This window comes from Uloborus diversus, chromosome 1 (assembly GCF_026930045.1).
Source record: "Uloborus diversus isolate 005 chromosome 1, Udiv.v.3.1, whole genome shotgun sequence".
Classification (NCBI taxonomy): Eukaryota; Metazoa; Arthropoda; class Arachnida; order Araneae; family Uloboridae; genus Uloborus; species Uloborus diversus.
This window is the reverse complement of record NC_072731.1, coordinates 113,608,598-113,628,962: the sequence shown is the minus strand read 5'-3', so window position 1 is coordinate 113,628,962 and position 20,365 is coordinate 113,608,598. Positions and strand designations below refer to the sequence as shown.

Here is a 20,365-nt window from a genome sequence, read left to right as displayed (position 1 = left end):
TATTGTTTTGCATTTTTAGCTGAGTTATTTCTCTCAAATTCCCGAATCGGTTAATTTAAAATTTTTCTGTTTCGATGTTTCTAATTTCTGAGGTATGATTTAATTATGTCATGCTATGCAAATTATCAACAAAATTCTCGCGGATATATGGTGGCAGTTTTCTTTTCAGTTGATCCAGCATTATTTCTTTTTACTTATCGAGTTCTGTAATCTTTCTACCATTTTATTCCACTCATAATAAAAATTAAAAATGGTTCAACTAACATGCGTAATCTCGCCAAGGTTACTTTGCTCGCACAATACTAAAACTATAACCCTAAACAAATTTGGCGAAACCTTTCAGCTGAAAATAAAAGCAATAAAGTAAATTCTTTCTCGGTTAAACATTTTTCATTTTGATCTACGATAATATATTCAAGAAAATATTTTGCATTTTGTCCATTCCTACTAAATGCTGCAGTAAAATATGGTTAGTTAAATTAATTTAAGATTTAAAAAAAAAACCCATATTCTTACAAATTTACACAAAACAATAAAAAATTTTACCTGGTATAACATTATACAAGTTTGTTAATCCAGAGTTTTCTTGTGTTAACAGCTTTCACCATTTCTCAATCAACTCAAGTTTTAGAAGGAAATAAGAAAAACTAACATTATTTTGAGAAGCTCGGGAATACTACTAAGGAACGAAACAATTTCTGTAGCTGAAAACAATCTTGAGACACATTGATTGCGTTAATAAATACTCAGAACAAACTGCCTGTGTTTACGTCAACAGACACACGTGGAACGCAATGTGGCAATGTTTTAGTTTTTTCGGCAGTCTTGTAAATCACCGCAAGGTAGCGTATTCGAGCGCTGGAGTTGCGAATCAAGTAATGAAGCATGGCCCCACTGAATACTTAACAGCCGTGGCAATCGCTGAAACTCATGGCAACAAAGAGGGCGCCACTGGCTACTCCTGTTTTTGTTTTCACTTGGCGTGATTGTGAGCGTTGGCGCTTTGGCATCTGTGAATACGTGATTTCTCGACTTATTATCGGGCGTACGTCATTTGACGAAAATTTTAATTTCAAAAGAAGGAATGAAGAGAAAAAGTGCTGAATAAACATTGTATTACAAAGGTGAAGAGCATTTCTTATTGTTATTTTAATATCATATCAAAAATTACGTGTAATAAAAAATTTTAACTAAACACAGAAAACACATGATTTTTTTTTTAATATTAATGCGTAATTCTTAATATATTTTTTCAAACTTTTTATTGAAAATCCCCTGGGGTTTCCTTTTTGGATACAACAGTTCTAAGATTGATAATATATGGCAGGCAGCCCTCATTTCTAATTTTGCATGCTCATTTACATGCGAATTTTTTCTGCTCAATAAATTACATCGAAAAAAAAAAACACGTTCCACAATCTGTAAATACATTCATTTTTCAAAACTTGAGAGGGTCATTCATTGCCCCTTTTGACCCTGATGGGGATTAGAGGGGGGGGGGGTATAGGAATTTACGTTAACAATTGCCATTCTTCTCGCTCGTAATGTAGTATATATTTTACAACGAACAGAATCTAATTAAAAACGTACGAACAGGCCCGACATTTAAAAATTCGCGGGGGGGGGGGGGGGGCAAAGGTTTTGTGTAGGGGAAAAAACAACAAAATACGAGCAAAATGCCTAATTTTAGTATGTTTGTAAAATTTAGGGGTGTCATAATTGCCTCCTCCCCACCGTGATATCCCCACTTGACTGGCCTGGTTGGGAATATTCTTTTTCAAATGAGATGAACAATAGAAAAGTTAAAAATATGATGGCAATTTAAGAAAATGAACCATTAACGTAATTTTAAAAACATTTAAAATCAGAGTGTGACTAATACATTGTTCTACGACGGGTCCGTGGTTCTCGCACCAATATTGTACGGACACCAAAATAATGTCATTTATCTATTTCCCCTTCCATTTTTAGCACATCTCATGTTATAATAACTTTAGTGTAGATTTTAGTAGCATATTAGTGCACAATACGCATAGAGATGCACAAACGCTTAGTGCACAAGAGCTATTTCGAAAAAGTGCAAATTTTTTTTCTTACAAAAGGAAATTCATAGCATAATCAAAAAAATAAATAAAAATAACATGGAGCTAGAAAAAACTTTCATTTTCCCGAAGCTTAGTTTTTAATTAATTTTTTCAAATGTCTGATTTTGAAAATAAGGCGTGGTCTTTATGACGTCACAAATGATGTACTTTGACGCATCTGTCTACCGCGTTTCTACGTTATGATGATCAAGAAGCGAATTACATATTGCACTCTACGCTTACTATCAATCATATAGTTGCCAACACTTGTGAGTAAAGAAACTTATTGAATATTGTGCTCTGTGAGTGGCATCAGTGAATGGCATTTCATCATTTGTGATGTCATCGGCAGAAGCGTAAACAATGAAAGCGCACCGATTAATGCATTTTTTTTTAAATATTAAACTTGGTCAAGTTATTTTAAAAAATGATCAAAACCTATGATTTTAAAAATGTTCTTTCAAAAAAAAAAAAAACCTTAAAATTTCGGAAACGACCCTGTTGCTTCACACGCTTTGAGCATTAAAAAAATGTATATATATACACCCAATCCTCTTTTTATGCGGTGAATAGGGACCGCATAAAAAAATCGTGTAAAAAAAATGCTTGAAACTTCACCAGTAGCTTTAAAAAGTTTTCGCAACTGAGTTAAAAAATATTTTTTATGCGGTGGATAGGGATTGCATAAAAAAAGTCTCACGTAGAAAATACCCAAAATATTATATTTAAACGAAATCAAAATAAACCAAGCGATGATAATTTTGCCGACTCCCGAAAAATTTCCCGAATTAAGAAATTTTTGGAAAGTCACAGTGACTTCCCATCGGATGCCCCTGTCGACCCTTGATGATACTACCAAGCACTCGTTTGATAAATAATTTTCGCTCGTTTTATAAATAATTTTTATAAACTACACAAAAAAAAAGTCCGCACAAAAACAGGTTTGGGAGTACACACACACATCGGAAGGCGCACAGACCGGAGAGCGTTCACTTTAGCTCAGGTTCTATCCCCACCCCCAGGCTCCCACCTTACCAATAGCATCCCAGGTGCTATTACTTCAATATATTTTTCAATTGTTATAAAGTGTTCACGCAGTAAATAATTTTTATGATAAAGGTCAGATTCGGCCATAAAATATTTATCTTTCTTACGGCCTCGTATTACCTATTCTAAAAAATCAACAGTCATATTATGACGGGTGCAAATTTCTTGGTCATTTCAATTTCATTCCATTTGTAGAAACAAGAAACCCAACGAGTAGGATCCTATCGCAATTCATGATCGTGAATAACATAATTCGAACTCATCAAGCAGCCAAAATTCAAATTATTATTATTTTTTAAAATTTATTTTTAACATTTAACAAATACATGCAATAGGGAAAGAAACTCCTCAAATATCTACACATGAATTTGTGAAACTAATTTTAAAAAAAAATGGGGAACAGATATTTTTACAAAATATCAACACTGTTGATATTTTGTAAAATTCTAGCAGGGGAGAGTTCCGTACAAAATTTATTTTGTCGTTGCAAAAGCAAAACAATGAAATGATTTTTTTTTACTTGCCATTTCTATGATATTTTTAAACATACATTCGATTTGCGATAGCTCGAATGTAAAAAGACCGACGGAAAACTTCGACTTATCGAAAGTTTGACTCAACGATAGTTTTAGTTTTTGATATTTTAATATTAAAAACCATCGAATACTTTAATTAATATGTACATATAACAGACAAAATTACAGAACTTAAGTTTTTTAGCACAATATGCACAGTTTAATCAAATGTATTGATAGAAAAAAATCAAAAGCATGCTGGAACCGCTTGAGTAGAGCTGATTCTACTTCAGGAAATGTGCACATCTTCATTCGTTTCAAATTCGGATTGCAAGTGAAGGTGAAATAATTATTCTCCCACAGTCACTTCTTTTTTTTTCTTTTTCTTTTTTTCGTTCTTTCGAAATAATTTCGAGTAATCTTGGAAAAAACTTCGAGTTGAAAGAAGTTAACTTCGAGTTATTCAGAATAATTAGAATAGAATTAAAGACTAAGTTGTCAAGACTTGATAAAAATTTCGAGTTATAGTAATATTCGATTTATCGGACTTCGAAGTATCGCAAATTTACTGTACTTATAAGAAAATTAAAATATTTAACGATGTAAAAATCCTGTAAACATTGAATTCGTCATAAAAAACTATTTTCTACACTTTAAGCATGAATGAGAAAGGAGCTTTGAACTAGAAACTTTGCAGGAAATTTGATCGCCAAGTTAGGCGAAAATTAGGATATGCATTTTCTGTTGGAAAAATAAAATACACATACACAGTAGACCGTCAAGTATCCGCAGGAATCTAAGATCTGCTTACAAATTTTTGTAATCTTATTCTAATAGTATAGCATTAGGAGCAACTCTAAATATCTAGCATTTCTTAAAATAAAAAAAAAGTGTGGGGCGGGGGGGGGGGATTTTTCGTGATAGGTACGTAGCGGAACATTTTTTAATCTGGCGATTAGTTTCAATTTTATTTATTGTCGGGGAACTTCAAGTTACATATGAAGTATTTATTTGGCGATACCATAAACTATTTTGTCTTTTTCAAAGACTTGTAAGCGAAGCGATAAGCCCTAGAAACAAGATCTAAAAGTTCATTAAAATAAAAAATGGAACTACTTTGATATACCCCCCCAAATCGGAAATTTGGCGACTTTTGGGAAAATTACGGTAACCGGGTCGCGTTGGCGTATGTTTTCAAAAACAGCCAAATTTGGCACCTAAGACTCAATGTAAACAAAGTACTACATTGTAAACAAAGGAAATCATCCAATGGGAATAGACTTAAAGAAAAGGGGTGGAGCTTTGAATAGCTCCAACTATCACCTTGGTAACTAGAACTGTTTATTAACTTTCTCCTTTCTTTGATTATAGCCGTAAGGAATCAAAAAAAAAGTAATAAAAAAAAATATTAATTTGAATTTTGACATTTTGAATTCAAATTATGTTTTTCGCAATCACAAGTGTGTGTATGTAGGCGTGTGTGTTTGTGTGTGGGGGTATGTGTGTTTGTGTGTAGGGGTATGTGTATGTGTGTGTAGGCATGTGTGTTTGTCTGTGTGCTGGCATAAGTGTGTGGGTAGTTGTGTATATGAATGTGTGTATGTGTGTGTGGGGGGGGGGGTATGTGTATGTATGTGTGTAGGCATATGTGTTTGTGTCAGTGTGCAGGCATGAATGTGTGGGTAGTTGTGTGTATGTGTGTGTGCGTGCGCGCGTGTGTGTGTGTAGTTGTGTATGTATGCGGGTGTGTGTAGGACATGGATGCAACCTGGAGACGGCTTTCGCTATAGGAGCAGCATCGTGAGGAGCCGGTCGACGGTGACAGGGTACGGAGGGTGGCGGTGGGAAAATAAAAAGATAGGACATCAAAACAGTCAAATGAGAACAATAAGCAATCGTGATTGCTCAAAAACATTTCCTTTTGTAATTGATGAAAATATGCAGAAATATATTATTAAGCCTATTTTTTTAAAGAATTTTATTGCTTTTCTTATTTTAAAATTAAGTTTGCAGCAAAGAGAAGTGAGATGTAACGTTTTCCAGCATGTTAACATAATGTGCGTGGGAATATAAACCGCATAAAACGAAATGGTTCATGACAAAAATAATGTTACCTTTTATGTTTAATTTCCTAAAAAACATTAAAATGAAACATACATTTCTACCAAATTTAAGTACATTTAAAGTTTGATAAAAAAAAACGACATTAGTCTGTAATAGTTTGTTAAGTATATAGAAAAAGCTCTTACGTAGATTTAATGTTCAATTAAAATTTAAAACGATCTACTAAATAAGTTAAATCAAATCAAAAGATCCATTCAGAGAACATTATCATAACTAACATTTTAGTTCAAACTTACTGACTAAGTTATTGCAATAAGTAATGAATTAAATCAAAGATGGAACACTAAAATACGAAGGAAATTACTCATTGTGAACAAATTCCAAAAACGTATCCAAAGATATGAATAATTGATTTTTAAATCCAACTGAAAATAGTGACAAACATTCTGCGATGTAAATTTTTATAAAATGTTTCGAAGATCTAAAAATTGAAGAAACGCAATATATGTTGCCATTTTCTGGAAAAAAAACTTTGAGAAAATTAAAAATCTTATTCTATGGAATTAAAAAAAAAAGATTTATGAAACAAATACATTGCAATTTTGTGTAGTGAACTCTGCAATGGTTGATTGGCCAAACGAAAAGCGAATAAGATTTGGTGTAAGGTTACCAACGTTGATCCGTCGGCAAGGTAAGGTAGCGGGATGATAGAATGAAATATTTATCACCGCGACCCGGTTACCGTAATTCTTTCCGACTTTTTTTCCTCGCAAAGCAAAATACCTGTTTTTGGCGTTGGCGCAAAATACCTGGTTTTCAACAACACTATATACAGTAGGCATGTTGAAAGCTAAAAGATAAAAATAATTAATAGAAAAAAAATATAACTGGAAAATACAACCAGATTTGCGGCAAAATACAGCAAATCAGAATCTGCTTGATCACTTCACAAAGAAATGGCGAATGAATGAAATGGCGCTAAAACATATATGAAATCCAAAAATTGTTGCCACAAAACTTTCAAAAAAAAAAAAAAAATCACTCAAAAAATTGTACAAAATACAAGAAAATACTAAATTTGGCAACAGCAAAAACCTAAAAGCTGAAAAAACCTAAATTGGCAACACCAAAATAATAAACAGCAACCCTAAAAAGTTCGTAGGGAGTGCCAGATTTGGCGCGTAATTTTTGGGGGGGTATATCAAAGTTATACCTAAAAAATAATCCCCTGAATAATTATGTTTCTCTATTAAGCGTAAAATCATCCATCAAATGATACGCAAGCTATAAATGAACATGTAAAATTAAATTAAAAGAAATTGCCTAACCAACTTTAGATCCACCATTTACGCATTAAATAATCAGCTAAATAACTTTACTAATTCGATTCGAATTGGTTTTTACGATATATTTCTGAGCATCTTGCGAAATATTGATGTTTGTTACATGTTCCATTTATTAATTAAAATAAACAAACTTTGAAACTTGTCGTTGATTGGTGGATGCAACCGTGGCTTGTGGCGCCTCCTTGCGGTCAGAATGGGCAAATATGAAGTTTTGAGGTTTTTCCATCTAGTGTGGCCATGTTCAAGTGCAGAAATAGTTGCCCCGGTTTAACACAAGAAAGTCAAAAATTGTCAAGGCCTGGTAAGCGCCAGCGCATTCAGTCGGGCCATGAATGAAGTTGGCGCGATATTTTAGCGATAAAAATTCCAAACTTTTATTTTTTATTGTTCAAGTTCTTAACGTTCTTTCTGGATTTTTCAATCTGTTCTGCGATAAATATTTTCAAGAAAATTTATTTGCATACTGTCCATTTCAGTTGGATGCTGTAGTAACAAAGGTTATTTAAATCATTTATGTGGAATTAGGTGAAGGAAAAGAGTAATTTTTCAGCATGGCCCAAGTGTCCAGTCAATGTTGTTAAGTCCGCTTTTTTTCATCGAATTGAAAAACTGATATTTATTCAAATTCACTCAGAACAAGATAAATAAAATGTACTCACAGTTTATATCAGATATTTTTGATGTTACGCTGTTGCGGATGACGATTCGAAATGATGAATTACGCAAATAAAAAAATACACATAACAAACTGCTTGTTTTGCCCAAAATGAACAAGTGGAACGCAGTGTTTTAGTTTTTTCGGCAGTTTTGTGAATATCCGCTAGGTAGCGTATTCGAGCTCTGGAGTTGCGAATTTTATACTTTCGTAATACTTTTTGAATTCTCATCTCTTTCTACATGATTCAAAATAACCAAATGACTTTGAAAAATCTTTGCAGGAGAATGAAGAACAAAAAAGTCTTTTATACGAACAAAAATTTCTGTCATTTACTAACAATTTATACGTTACGGCGTGCGTTTGTTTTACCCTTTTCATTCCCCATTAGACAGTGGCTGCAGCCTCCTCTATAGTTTGTTGGAGTTGCGAATTTGGTCTGGAGCACCATCGAGCTAAATTTTTAGCATCTACAGTAAGGATACTGTGGAATTTTACGGCAACCCTTAAATGTTTTGCAAGCAACCTGATTCAAGTTTTATCAAAACATCTCTTCTGTCAGTCTTTTTTACCCTTTTCCCCCTCGGTTCCGGCTGCATGTATTTATGAATTGTTAGCAAATAAAAATCGTGCTTGGAAAAAATAATAATAATAAAAAGTAAAGTTGGCTTAGAATAAATTCTAGAGATCCGATCGAAGTTGTAGTGAAAAATAAATTGAAAAGTTTATTTAGAAGTATGACTGCGTTTGTTGTATCAAGATAAGCTAATGCATTGGAAAGAAAATGAATTATAAAAATATTCAACCCAGTTATTACAAATTGGTTGCATGAAAGTTTTTTTTTCTTTTGTCATTTTATTCAAAAACATGATGTATTCGGCTTTATGGGAAGCCAAATCGTACCCAACTTATTGATTGAACCATGGATTGAACAATTGAAACAAGAACTTGCTTCTGAGTGGTTTCAACTCAATTATGAAATATGGGTAGGAATCTTTCATTCTTTTCAATTGTTTTTATTTTCAAATTATTTCGTTTATGATCATGATCTTATTTCAGTAAACCGGCGGCACCATTTCATTGAGTTTTAAATAAATGTAATAGTCAATGTCTAGAAGTATGGTTTGTGTTATTCCCCACAAATTTTCTTCTAATTTGATTCCCAAGATAATATACTTATTTTGCGCCTTAAGTTGTTTATTTATTATGTCTAATTCACTTTCATATTTAGAATTTTGATTTGATAAATTCAGGAGTGCCCACGATAAGTTCATGGCTCATACTGCAGCATTGAAAATTTTCAGGGGGATAATTTTAAAGCGTTTTTTGGTCTCATTCTTGGGTGGTGTACCATCATCCCTGGGAAGGGCATCCCTGAATGATTTCTTGGCATTTATGAACTTTTTTCCTTCCGCCCATCTAGGGTTGGCTTTTTGAGGTGACAGGTGTCAAAAAGTGGTTCTCACTGACAACCTGGTTTAAACTGTTGAAAACTCAAAAACCAATGTTGATGAGGACAAAATCATGAGTATTTTAGTTGACATCATAAAAATTAATTATCTTAACATTATACAAATTTCAATGGAATAACTTCAATCAAACAAGTTCAAGCAATTATGAATCATATTTTATGTTTAATAATTGCTTGATATAACTTTAATTGAAAAGACATGAAGAATAAAACAACTTTTGAAAGCTACTGAGGTTTGTTTCATCAAATCAACACGGGAGGGGAAATTTTATCCCTTCACCATCTCTGAAATTTATTTAAGCTTTTAAATCCTCTTAAGAAAGACCCCTATTTAAATCACAGGATTTGCTGTCATATTTGTTTTTTGCAGTAAATACAAACTATTGTAGCTACTGCAGTAGGTTGAAAAAAATGTTATATTTTTCAAGAAATATGAAATTTTTAATGTATTTATTTTTATATAATTTTATTTCAATTCTTTGTCACTTAAGTTTTGTTAGCAATGGAAAAAGTTAATGCAATCCCCATTCATATACATATGGAAAATTCAAACTTGTGTCAATGTAATTTTATTATATTCTTGTGTTAACCATCTCATTAATGCAGTTTCAAATGTCAATAATGCTGGTTATGCTAATTACAATAATTGTTAAATTACAGATTTTTTAGTTTTTGGTGTGACAACCGAGGAAAGTTTAAAAGTTTTGAAAACTGTCATGAATCAAAAATTTTCCAGCCCTGTATCCCTCCACTATTGCTCAAAACAGCTACTAAATGTGTGTGTTTATGTCAAGGGACATGGTGAAACTTAAAATATGTCGCATATTAAAAGAAAAAAAAAATCCATTTGTATATTGTGAAGCCTTAAAAAAAATTTCTAACCACTATGCTGACAGAGTGGTGTAGTGGTTTGATGCTGGTCTTTTACACCCAAAGGCGCAGGTTCAATCCTGGCTCCAACTGGTGGATTTTCTAGATGATGAAAATCAATAGCATCCTTCCATGTCATGTGATTATGTGGCATGTAAAAAATCCCTTTCAGTATTCATTTGGTTTGGGATGCTCTTAGCAAAATTAAAGTCTTAGTACAGTTTCACATAGAATAGCCTAGGTGCATCCATCTGGTGGGGAAATTGAGCATCAGAATTCTTATTGTAATGGTATCTGCCAATAGGTGTTGCAAAAAATAATGCTATATGAAGGGATCACTTATATATGAAGTATGCTTTTTTTATCATTTTCACTGTTAATTAATTAATTTATTTTTCCAGCATATGGTTTCCCCTCAACTCGCTCCAGCCTACCCCTCATACTCACCAAGTACTGAACAGACTCAGCCTAATCAATCACACTCAACTGATCCTAAAGACAGCCCTCTCTTTCCACCTTCAATTATAACAGCTAATGGAATTGAGCAGCAAACTGTAAGTTTTCAGGTATTTTGAATGTTGTGATCTTCACAACTGTAATTCATTATTAATTACTTCTTTTGTTTTTCTTCCTTTTATATATTACTCTCAGTTTTTTTCCACTATAGCCCGGTCAATTTAGACATAAAAATAGTGATCAAATGACAAAAATTCCGGGAAAGCTAAATTTTTGTAGAGACCTTGGGTTTAGCATTACAAATAAAATGCCAAAAGTCCCCGTCGATTCCATGTGCGCTAAAAAAGTTATTCGGGGTCAAAGGTCAAAATTTTAGGTTTTTTGGATTTTTCTCAAAAACGGTAAGTTTTATCGAAAAGTACCTCAGACCAAAGTTGTAGATCTCAAAATTCTCTATAAAAATGGTCCTTATGATTTTTATCTCCAAGACCAAACCATTTCCCAGATATTGCGTACTCTCAAAAGACAGCCAGTCACTTACAGAATCCCCTCTGCTCGCAAGGCCTTGAATAACATCTGGCTATTCTAATCCGTGTGGCATCGTTCACGTACCCGAAGGTGCCCAACCCACTAAGGGCATGAGCGCACCCCTCAATATCGTGGAGCCCCTCCCCCCCCCTCAAAAACAAGAGCCTTCTCTAAAAACAGAAAAAAAAATACCCCTCTAAACAACCCCTGCCCCTTTAAATGTTTTTTGAGCTCTGAAACTGCAACTACATTCCATACAATAAAACATAGTTTGGCTGGCGAGTCGCATTATTATCTTGACTCCAGACAATGTTTGGCCTTAGTGATACATTTTAGTTAAGATTTCTAGATTCTAAAATCCATCTGTCTTGATTAGACAACAAACTGTGGTTGACGCTTTTTCATCTAATTTTGCGCGTCGTCTCACTTCTTTAGTATAACGTGAGGTATAGGAAATCATATAATTCAATAGTTATGCAATCAAGCACCATTTCTTTTAAAGTTTTATCTGATATTCCTTTTTTAAGAAGATGATCTGAGTTTTCCCACGTCTGCTTATCAAAGAACTCAAGTTGAAATCTGGAATTGTAAATTTTCGCTGTACAATCGAATTCTTCAAACTTGTCATCGTATTACATTTGGATCATCAGCTCTTGTTCTGCAAATTGGTTACTTTGAGAATCTAAAAAATATAACACTAGGTATTGTGGATGATCATCAGAGAACTTGTTTCGAGACGGATTACGACAATCAGTTCGAAGAAGGACAAAGAACATTTATAATTCCAGATTTCAATTTTGAAGCTGAGAGAATACTATGAGCTCATTGATAAGCAGAACTGGTAAAACTCGGCAGCTCCCTCTTTCAAAAAGGGGACTTTCGATAAAACTTTGAAAGAAATTGCTTGATGGCGTACCTACTGAGTAGTATGGCTTTCAAAACCTCACATGTCATACTAAAGCAGCGAGACGATAAGTAAAATAAAAGAAGTGTCAGGTACAGTTTGTTGTCTAATCAAAAGGGATGGATTTATTCGATTCAGATTAGAATCTGGAAATATTAAGCCACAATACCATCAAGCCACAATTTCAATCAAGACTGAAAATTATGAGAAGTAAAATAGTTCAACTCACACGCCAGACTTATGCTTTATTGTAATCAATGTGGTTACAGTTTGAGGGCTCAAAACCAATTAAGTTTCTTTAGCAACGTCTTTTGTTTTAAAGGGTGACGTATGTGGGCTGTTGCAAGTCACATTTATTTTTTAAAAATTTTTGTACTTAACCTTTGTTCTCTATCATGGGTAAATTTGACATTTTGAGCCAAAGTTATGGGCTAAGTGGAGAATTAACATTTTTTTTTACTAGATAAGAAATGCTTTTCTTGCTCTTTTTTTCCGTATCTATGTAAGAATTAATTAATATGAAAGCAAACTTTTACAAATCATAACTTCTAATGTTTTTTCTCTCGGTACGAAGCAACACTGTGTTAATCAATTCTCACACTATATTGGTCAAATTCAAGTTTCAACGCATGTGTAAAATACAGTAACTTTTTCCAGTTTTTATGCATTTATGATCAACTTCACTTCAAGATTATTTTTGCGGTCGAAATCCTTTTGCCCATAACCAAATATGTCTACAAAAGGCAACTTTTCCTGGTTATTACTTAGCGTTTATCAGATTTTGATTTTTTTCAATCCACCCTAATGAACATATCCAGTACCTCAAAAGTAAGTCAACCTCGTACTAGAGAGGTATTAAGTGAATATGAATCCAGGTTTTTTTGTAAAAAACACTGCTTCTTTTGTGGCGAGGAAGAGGATGAAGAGACTGTGAAGAACAAAACGCAGAATTATCGCAGAAAAATTCTTAAATTTTCTACACTTGCATTCAAAGAATCCCTTTTAAAATTAGCTAAAGATCGTTCGGAGGTGTACCAAGAAAGCTGCCCTTGCACGTTTTAATGTTGAGCATGATTTAGTCGCTGCTTTATGAATATTTCTGCGATAATTCTGCGCTTTCTTCTTCTCAGCTTCCTCATCCGCTTCACAGCCACAAAATAAGCAGTGTTTTTGAAAACAAAAGCTGGATTCAAATTCACTTAATCGTGCTACAGTACGAGGACGACTTACTTTTGAAGTATTTGGCCTTGGAATTAAATCCTCACGTTGCTGCAGAGATTGAACTTTTCCGGGTGTATGATTTTCTGCAATCCACGCGAATTGTAACGGACTTTTGACTTCTTAAATAATCAGCATTCTTATAAATAATTATTAACTTCTCCCGACATTTGCATCGATTATGTTGGCATTCCACGACTGCCCAGCACAACAGTTTCACCTTTCAGTCAAAAGTTTGTTGCAAATAAAGCAAAATTGTGACATTTTTCTTAAATATTGATCAGCACAAACGGTAGACACTTGTAATAAATACGTTTATTCACTCGAATTGCACGTTTAACTCTAAAAGAAGCATGTACGTCAGCCCACCTAGAAGGGGTCATGGCCCAGACTGCGCCATCGAAATTTTTAGGAGGGTTGTTTTGAGGGGTATTTTTCTCAATTTTTGGAGGGGAGCTCTTGCTTTTGAGGGGGCTCCGCGATATTAAGGGGTGCGCCCATGCCCTTAGTGGGTTGGGCACCCCTGGGTATGTGAACGACGGCACACGGACTAGAATAGCCAGATGTTATTCAAGGCCATGCGAGTATAGGGGATTCTGTAAGTGACTGGCTGTCTTTTGAGAGTACGCAAGATCTGGGAAATGGTTTGGTCTTGGAGATAAAAATCATAACGACCATTTTTATAGAGAATTTTGAGATCTACAACTTTGGTCTGAGGTACTTTTCGATAAAACTTACCGTTTTTGAGAAAAATCCAAAAAACCTAAAATTTTGACCTTTGACTCCGAATAACTTTTTTAGCGCACATGGGATCCACGGGGGCTTTTGGCACTTTATTTGTAATGCTAAACCCAAGGTCTCTACAAAAGTTTAGCTTTCCCGGAATTTTTGTTATTTCCATTGTCTAAATTGACCGGACTACTATGCTATGCTCCTAAATGTGGGATCTAAGCCATCCTCAGTAGTATTTATTTAGTTTAAGAACTGATATCACTGTTACTTCGAAATATGAAGTAGAAATGATTGCATAAATTTGTATTTGCTTTTTGTCTTAATGTTTGATAAATGCAAACAATAAATAGTACTCAGTGTTGTTTAATTCAAAAGAAATTTTATTTAACTTTTAAACATAAGCATGAACATAATTCATTTTTGAAGTAGAGTTTTATACCATGAATCTAGAGGTCCTTTTATTTTTCCCCTTCCCACACACACACACAAGATTGTAATGTCACAAACAGAGGTGTATTTGGATGTGAAAACCGCCTCTGGCTTTTGAAACTGGTCGTCTCCAAGGGGTGCTGAATTACAGAAATATGTTTTTTTTTTCAAAAACTTGAATGTATTTTCAAAATTATAAATCTATTTTTTTACAAAATGTGGTCAAAATCAAGTTTGAAATGCTCTAATAATCAACTTAAAATCAACAAAATTATAATGCAAATTCTAAGTAATATTAGTTATTGTCTTGAAGCTCTTCATTATACATTATTGACGTTTTTTTAATAATGATATTATAATTAAATTAAACTATTTATTTATTTTTATTCCTTAACACTATTCATACGAATGCCAAAATTTAACAATAACAGAAGTTCCTGAAATTTTAGATCTTTTTAAATCTTATGCAATACATAATAAGAATGTACTGTTATAAGTTAGCAAATTTCTGTTAAAACTGATTTGATGTGCAAAACAGGTAATTATATGGGCAGGTAGTATGTAAATATAAAATTAAAATCGGTTGTTAGCAAATCTCTTCTTTCACTATTAAAAACTTATTCTTACATAATGATAAATCAATATTTTAAAAACAAATTAAGATTTTTTTTTTTTTTTCCAATTTAAAGCAATTTTAGAAATGAATTTTCTTAGCGTCCTTATTTTAAAAATAACTTTAAAAATTTGGAAAACATATTTAAAGATTTAAATGAAAAAAAAAAGGGTTGGGGGTCGGGGTCTTATCAAAAATTTGCATTTTAAATTAAAGTAAACTAAATATAAATAATAATAAAACAGTCTGTTTTCGTCCAACAGATGCAGCGATGCACTTAGTGGAGCGACGTTAGTGGCGTAACTATATGGGGGGGGTAACCCCTCCCCCCAAAACGTATGTCCAAAAATGCACAAAAGTAGAAAAATCGCAAAACCTTTTTTTCCTAGAAAGAAAAAAAATACGATTTTCCGATAAACAATATGTTAGAAAGTTAACTTTGAACATCTCCACTCCCCCCCCCCCCCTCCACCAACAACACCATTAAAGATTGTCTAAAACATTTTTTTAAGACGAATGTTTTAAAAAAATCCAGATTGTTCGTGAATGCCATCTCATTCCCTAATACAGTAAACCCTCGCTATAACGATATTTTGGGGACCAAAGAAATATATTGTTGTAGAGGGATATATTGTTATATCGAGGGCCTATATATTTTGATAATGCATAAGGTTTTTTTTTACTTAAATGTTATAGTATATGCATTACCTAGGTGTAAATGTTTTTATATATAGTATATTTGTAATACATTTATTGGCAAGGTGTTAATTATGATTAAATATTACTATCAATTGAAATAAATTCCGAAAATAAGCTCGTAAACATACCTCAAATCCGTTTTTATTGAAAAAAATAAAATATTTTTGTTTGTTTGGCCGCTTTTTTGACTGTTAAGTCAACCAACAAGGTATACATTGAGTCCAAAGCACGAAAATGATCCTCGTTTGTGGATGGAAGACTTGGAAAAAAAATGTCCGCAGAGATTTGACTGATTGAAGTGCTTTCCTGGGTCGACAATAAGGATTGTGAAGGACTCGTATTATCATCATCATCATCTTCTTCTCCACTATGTTCCATCTAACCAGTAATTTCAGAGAGAATTTCTTCATCAGTAACTCCTGCGAAAACAGTAAGATCATCATCCGCTGTCAAATAATCCTCCACGTTCACTCCATATTTTTTGCCCGTTTTTTCCTCGAGTTGGGACACAGATGTTTGGAGATTCAAAACTATTTCCTGATCATATAAAATATCACAGTCTGAGGAATTTTCATCACAATTAGATATCATTTTATCTTCTAAGACACCTAAACCGGCCTTTTTCCAACAATTCAGAATGGTTTTCTCTGTTACTGCCCACCAACTTCCAGCAATAAAGTCACATGCGTCCTTAACATTTACAGCTTTTAAAGGGTCTTCCACTTTAGTTTCAATCCCCAGAAGTATCGATTCTACCAAAGGTTTCCTATAGTATCCTTTAAAACATTTAATTATGCTCATGTCGAGTGGCTGCAATATGGAAGTGCAGTTGGCCGAAAAAAAAAAAAAAAAAAATTCAACGCATTGTAGTTTTGGAATTGAAGTGTGAGCGGAGCAATTATCCATCAACAATGCAATTTTTTTCTTCCTCTTCTTCATTTCCTTATCTAACTTCAGCAACCATTCAGAAAAAAATTTAGACGTCATCCAAGCCTTTTTATTGGCTTTATATTCCACAGGAAGACTTCTCACATTCTTGAAGCACCTTGGCTTCAAAGATTTGCCGATAACAAGAGATTGAATTTTATGTGTTCCTGTACTATTGGCACACAGAACAACAGTCAATCTTTGTTTCGATTTCTTCCCGCCGTGACACTTTTCACCCTTAAACGCCAATGTTCTATCAGGGAGGAGTTGAAAAAACAGCCCAGCTTCATCAGTGTTATAAATGTCTTCTGGTGCATACTTTTGAAGAATATCTTTCATCTTCTCTTGCCTCCAGGCATTTGCCTCATTCATCGGAGCAGATTTTTTCTCTCCGTGAATTTCCTGGAAAGTGATTCCGTGGCGATCCCGAAAATGCATTAGCCAACCATTGCTAGCTTTAAAAGTTTCGTTCCATAGCATTGCTGCATATTTCCGTGCTTGTGCACATAACAAGGGTCCATTTATTGGGATATTTGTTGCCCTCATCACTTGAAACCACTTCAGGACGGCAGCATCAATGTTTTCATTTGTCACGACTTTTAGTCGTTTTCGCTTGGGATTAACTGAATTTGATCTCACAGAATCTTCAATATGTTTCCTCTTCTTGAGGAACGTTGCAACTGTAGATTGAGATAATCCATATTTCTTAGCTGCATCAACCTGCTTCATTCCATCATCAATATTGCTGATGACGTTGAGTTTATCTTGAAATGAAATTTGCTTTCTCCCTGCCATCTTAGGGAAAAATATATATATACACTAGTGGATAAAATAAAATCTTTCGTTTTCGTCGATCATGTGACAGTGATGACGCAATCAGATGGGAATGTTACACCTTTTCGGATCATCTTCATTTGCCACTCACTCAAAAAAAAAAAAAAAAAGAACATTTTCTGTTTTTTTACTTGGCAAGCATTTTTAGATGTTTAGTTTTCCTCTCCATGTGCATGTTTTCTTTTCCCAAAAAAGAAAAAAAAAAAAACACTGTGGTTTAAACAAAATAAAAGAACAATCTCAGGGGAGGAGGAAGGACGGTTTCAGCTCTTTATTCCTTTGGGCTAGACGCCTTTTGATACAAGGGCGCCTTTTCTTTTTGTTCATATGTGTTGCAAAAGAAAATTAATCGATTGTACTGCTTTTTTATTTATTTTGGAAGGTGCATTTTTGCTTTGACTTGTGAAAATAAACTATCTCCAGCTCGACACCATTTTGGAAACGCATTCTTTAAAATGTAGCGCGAAACTTAGAGCTAACCATTTTTAAAGACAAAATAAAGTTTTAAGTTTTTTTTTTTTTTTGAAAATAGGAGGGGTTACTTTCAGGATTTTACTGTACTTGAAAACCAAATTATCTTAATAAAGAGGGGTTGAAAACTTTAAAAAACATCGCTTTACAGGGGTTTATTGCTGTAGAGAATATCGCAACATTGAGAGTAGGATAACATTAATTCCTATGCGAGTTCACCGGGACCACGAAATATTATCGTTGTAGAGGGATTTATCGTTGTATCGGATAGCGTTGTAGCGAGGTTTTACTGTATAACCAAAAATGGTCGACATTTGTGTTTTAAAGACCTCAATTTAGAAAACTTCCAGGGAGAGGCCCTTGAAATTGCCCTCCTCCTAGCATGATCAAATAGGCTGGAATGGCATTTTTATAGCTAAATTTGAACATTTCCGGAGAATTACCTGCGCACCCCTTTTCCCTTTTACATTATCTAAGATCATTTGAAATTGAATTCTTGGAACTAGTACACAAAGTTGACTAACATAGTTCTAGTTGTTAACAAAAAAAAAGACTGGTGAACGGTACCAAAAAGTCTACAATCATGATTTGGAGATTCTAGATTCGGAAAATTTCCGAGAGGAGAGTCCTCGAAACATCCCCCAAAAATCACAAAGTTCATCTAGAATTGTATTTGTAGAGCTACAATTTCAGAAAAAAATTCAGGAGATTTCGTTGAACATCTTTTAAATGATGTTTTTAGAACTTTTGTTTCAAAAAATTTGCCGGAAAGAGCACGTGAACACCATTTTTTTCCCTAACTTTGCCAAAAATATCCGACTATTGTATTTTAGACTTCACATTTTGAAGCATTTCTGAGAGGAGAACCCTAAAACCTCCCCTCCAACTAACACCTCAAACATTGTCTAGAATTTTGCTTTCAGGGCTACAAATTCGAAAAAATTCTGGGAAAAATACATCTTACTTTAAAATAAAACACACACATGGAAGCTCTATTATTTTATTTCAGTTAATAAAAATAGAGTATACCAATTATATTTATTCTTGTTTTTTGAAAATGTGCCTGAATAATTTATTTTAAAAAAATCAAAGGTAAATTTATGGTAAAAGCATTTTTAAACCCTCTGAGGAAGAGAATGAGTTAGTCTAAAATGTGCGTAAATGTGTGTTATCGTTTTTGTATTAGCATTTGTTTATTTTTCTGCCAACGCGGTATACTGGCAAACTCCAATGCACGCACTTATGCATTCAAAGAAGCAAACTTTTCCTGAAATGAGCAGATAAACCAAAGGATTTCACAGACTTACTCTTGAGTATGCCTTGCAAAATACCCTCTTCAGAAGACAATATGTTGGCAACAGGGCTGTTGGGTTTTTAGCCAGGCCAAAAAAATCCAGTAACTTTTTTTTTGGGGGGGGGGGGGGTAAGGGGTTTAACCACTTTTTAAAAAAAGAATCAGGCATTTATATTGACTTTTATTTGAAAAGAAATTTATATATATATATATATATATATATTTAGTTTTTTGTTTTAATTTAATCAAAATGAAAATTATGAAGCAAGACTAAAAATTAGGTTGTTGTTAAATAACGTTGTACTGTGCAAATAATAAAAATCTTTCTATTTTTCACCTCTACACTCATAAATAACAAACTATTATTTTGCTACTATAATATGTATCTAGAAACAATTCTTCCAATGTACTGCAAGCTTCATTTAAGCATATTTCAATGAAAGTGTCAAATTTTAACTCGAAATGGGATGTCCCCCCCCCCCCCCCACATTTTTTGTTTTTGGCTTGTCATATAACTTTCATATATGTATATATATATATATATATATATATATATATATATATATATATATATATATATATATATATATATATTTTTTTTTTTTTTTTTTTTTTTTTAAGCTACTCATATATTGGAGCAGAAAGCCCTTTTCAATGCTAAAGATGTCAGTTTAGTGGGGGGAGGGGGGTGCATCCTACAAAAACATCAGGATTTTGCCAGATGTTTGAAACGAATTGCAGTTTTTTTTTTTTTTTTTTTTTTTTGTTTATTCCTTTTGTCATATTATTTTTGGTAAAGCTAGTTTTATTACTGAAATTGATATTGGTTAACTTATTACTGTATTACCCTGCACTATCCGGCTAGCCCGAAAATGTGAGGTTGGCCAGCATACTGGGAAATTCGAATTTTCCGGCATGCCAGGTAATTTAAGGTTTATTTTGAAACAAAACAGAAGTAAATTTCCCCATTCAATTCCAATCTCAAAGCAAACCACTATTTGGAAATAAATGAATAAATTCCGAAAGTAACATTCTTTTTAAAAAAAACGTGTATTGCATATAATATGATTGTTATTTATGGTAGGTCATTATTATTAATGGATTTAATTATATGCCAATATAGTAATAAATTCAGAAGCAATTGTTACTGCAATTTGTTCATAATTTTTTTTAAATAAATTATTTTAGTTTCCTTTTAAAGAGGTAAG

General features: G+C 33.3%; 2 protein-coding genes across 4 annotated transcripts in view; one reads left to right on the top strand and one right to left on the bottom strand.

The window, feature by feature from the left end:
* The window catches only part of LOC129231536 (RNA binding protein fox-1 homolog 3-like), a 191,263-nt gene that overhangs the window by 110,244 nt on the left and 60,654 nt on the right, over nucleotides 1-20,365 (top strand). For 2 of the 3 annotated variants that reach the window (XM_054865899.1, XM_054865890.1), the window contains exon 2: nucleotides 10,454-10,606. In XM_054865899.1, coding sequence (XP_054721874.1) covers nucleotides 10,454-10,606 — 153 coding nt within the window. Of the gene's footprint in view, nucleotides 1-10,453; nucleotides 10,619-20,365 lie in introns of all 3 variants that reach the window. The other variant, XM_054865881.1, reaches the window with a different exon arrangement.
* Nucleotides 15,648-17,841, bottom strand: LOC129231554 (tigger transposable element-derived protein 6-like). The gene is given in 2 exon segments (XM_054865911.1): nucleotides 15,648-16,833; nucleotides 16,835-17,841. Coding segments are annotated over 2 exon segments (600 nt in total). The 5' UTR covers nucleotides 17,354-17,841; the 3' UTR covers nucleotides 15,648-16,752.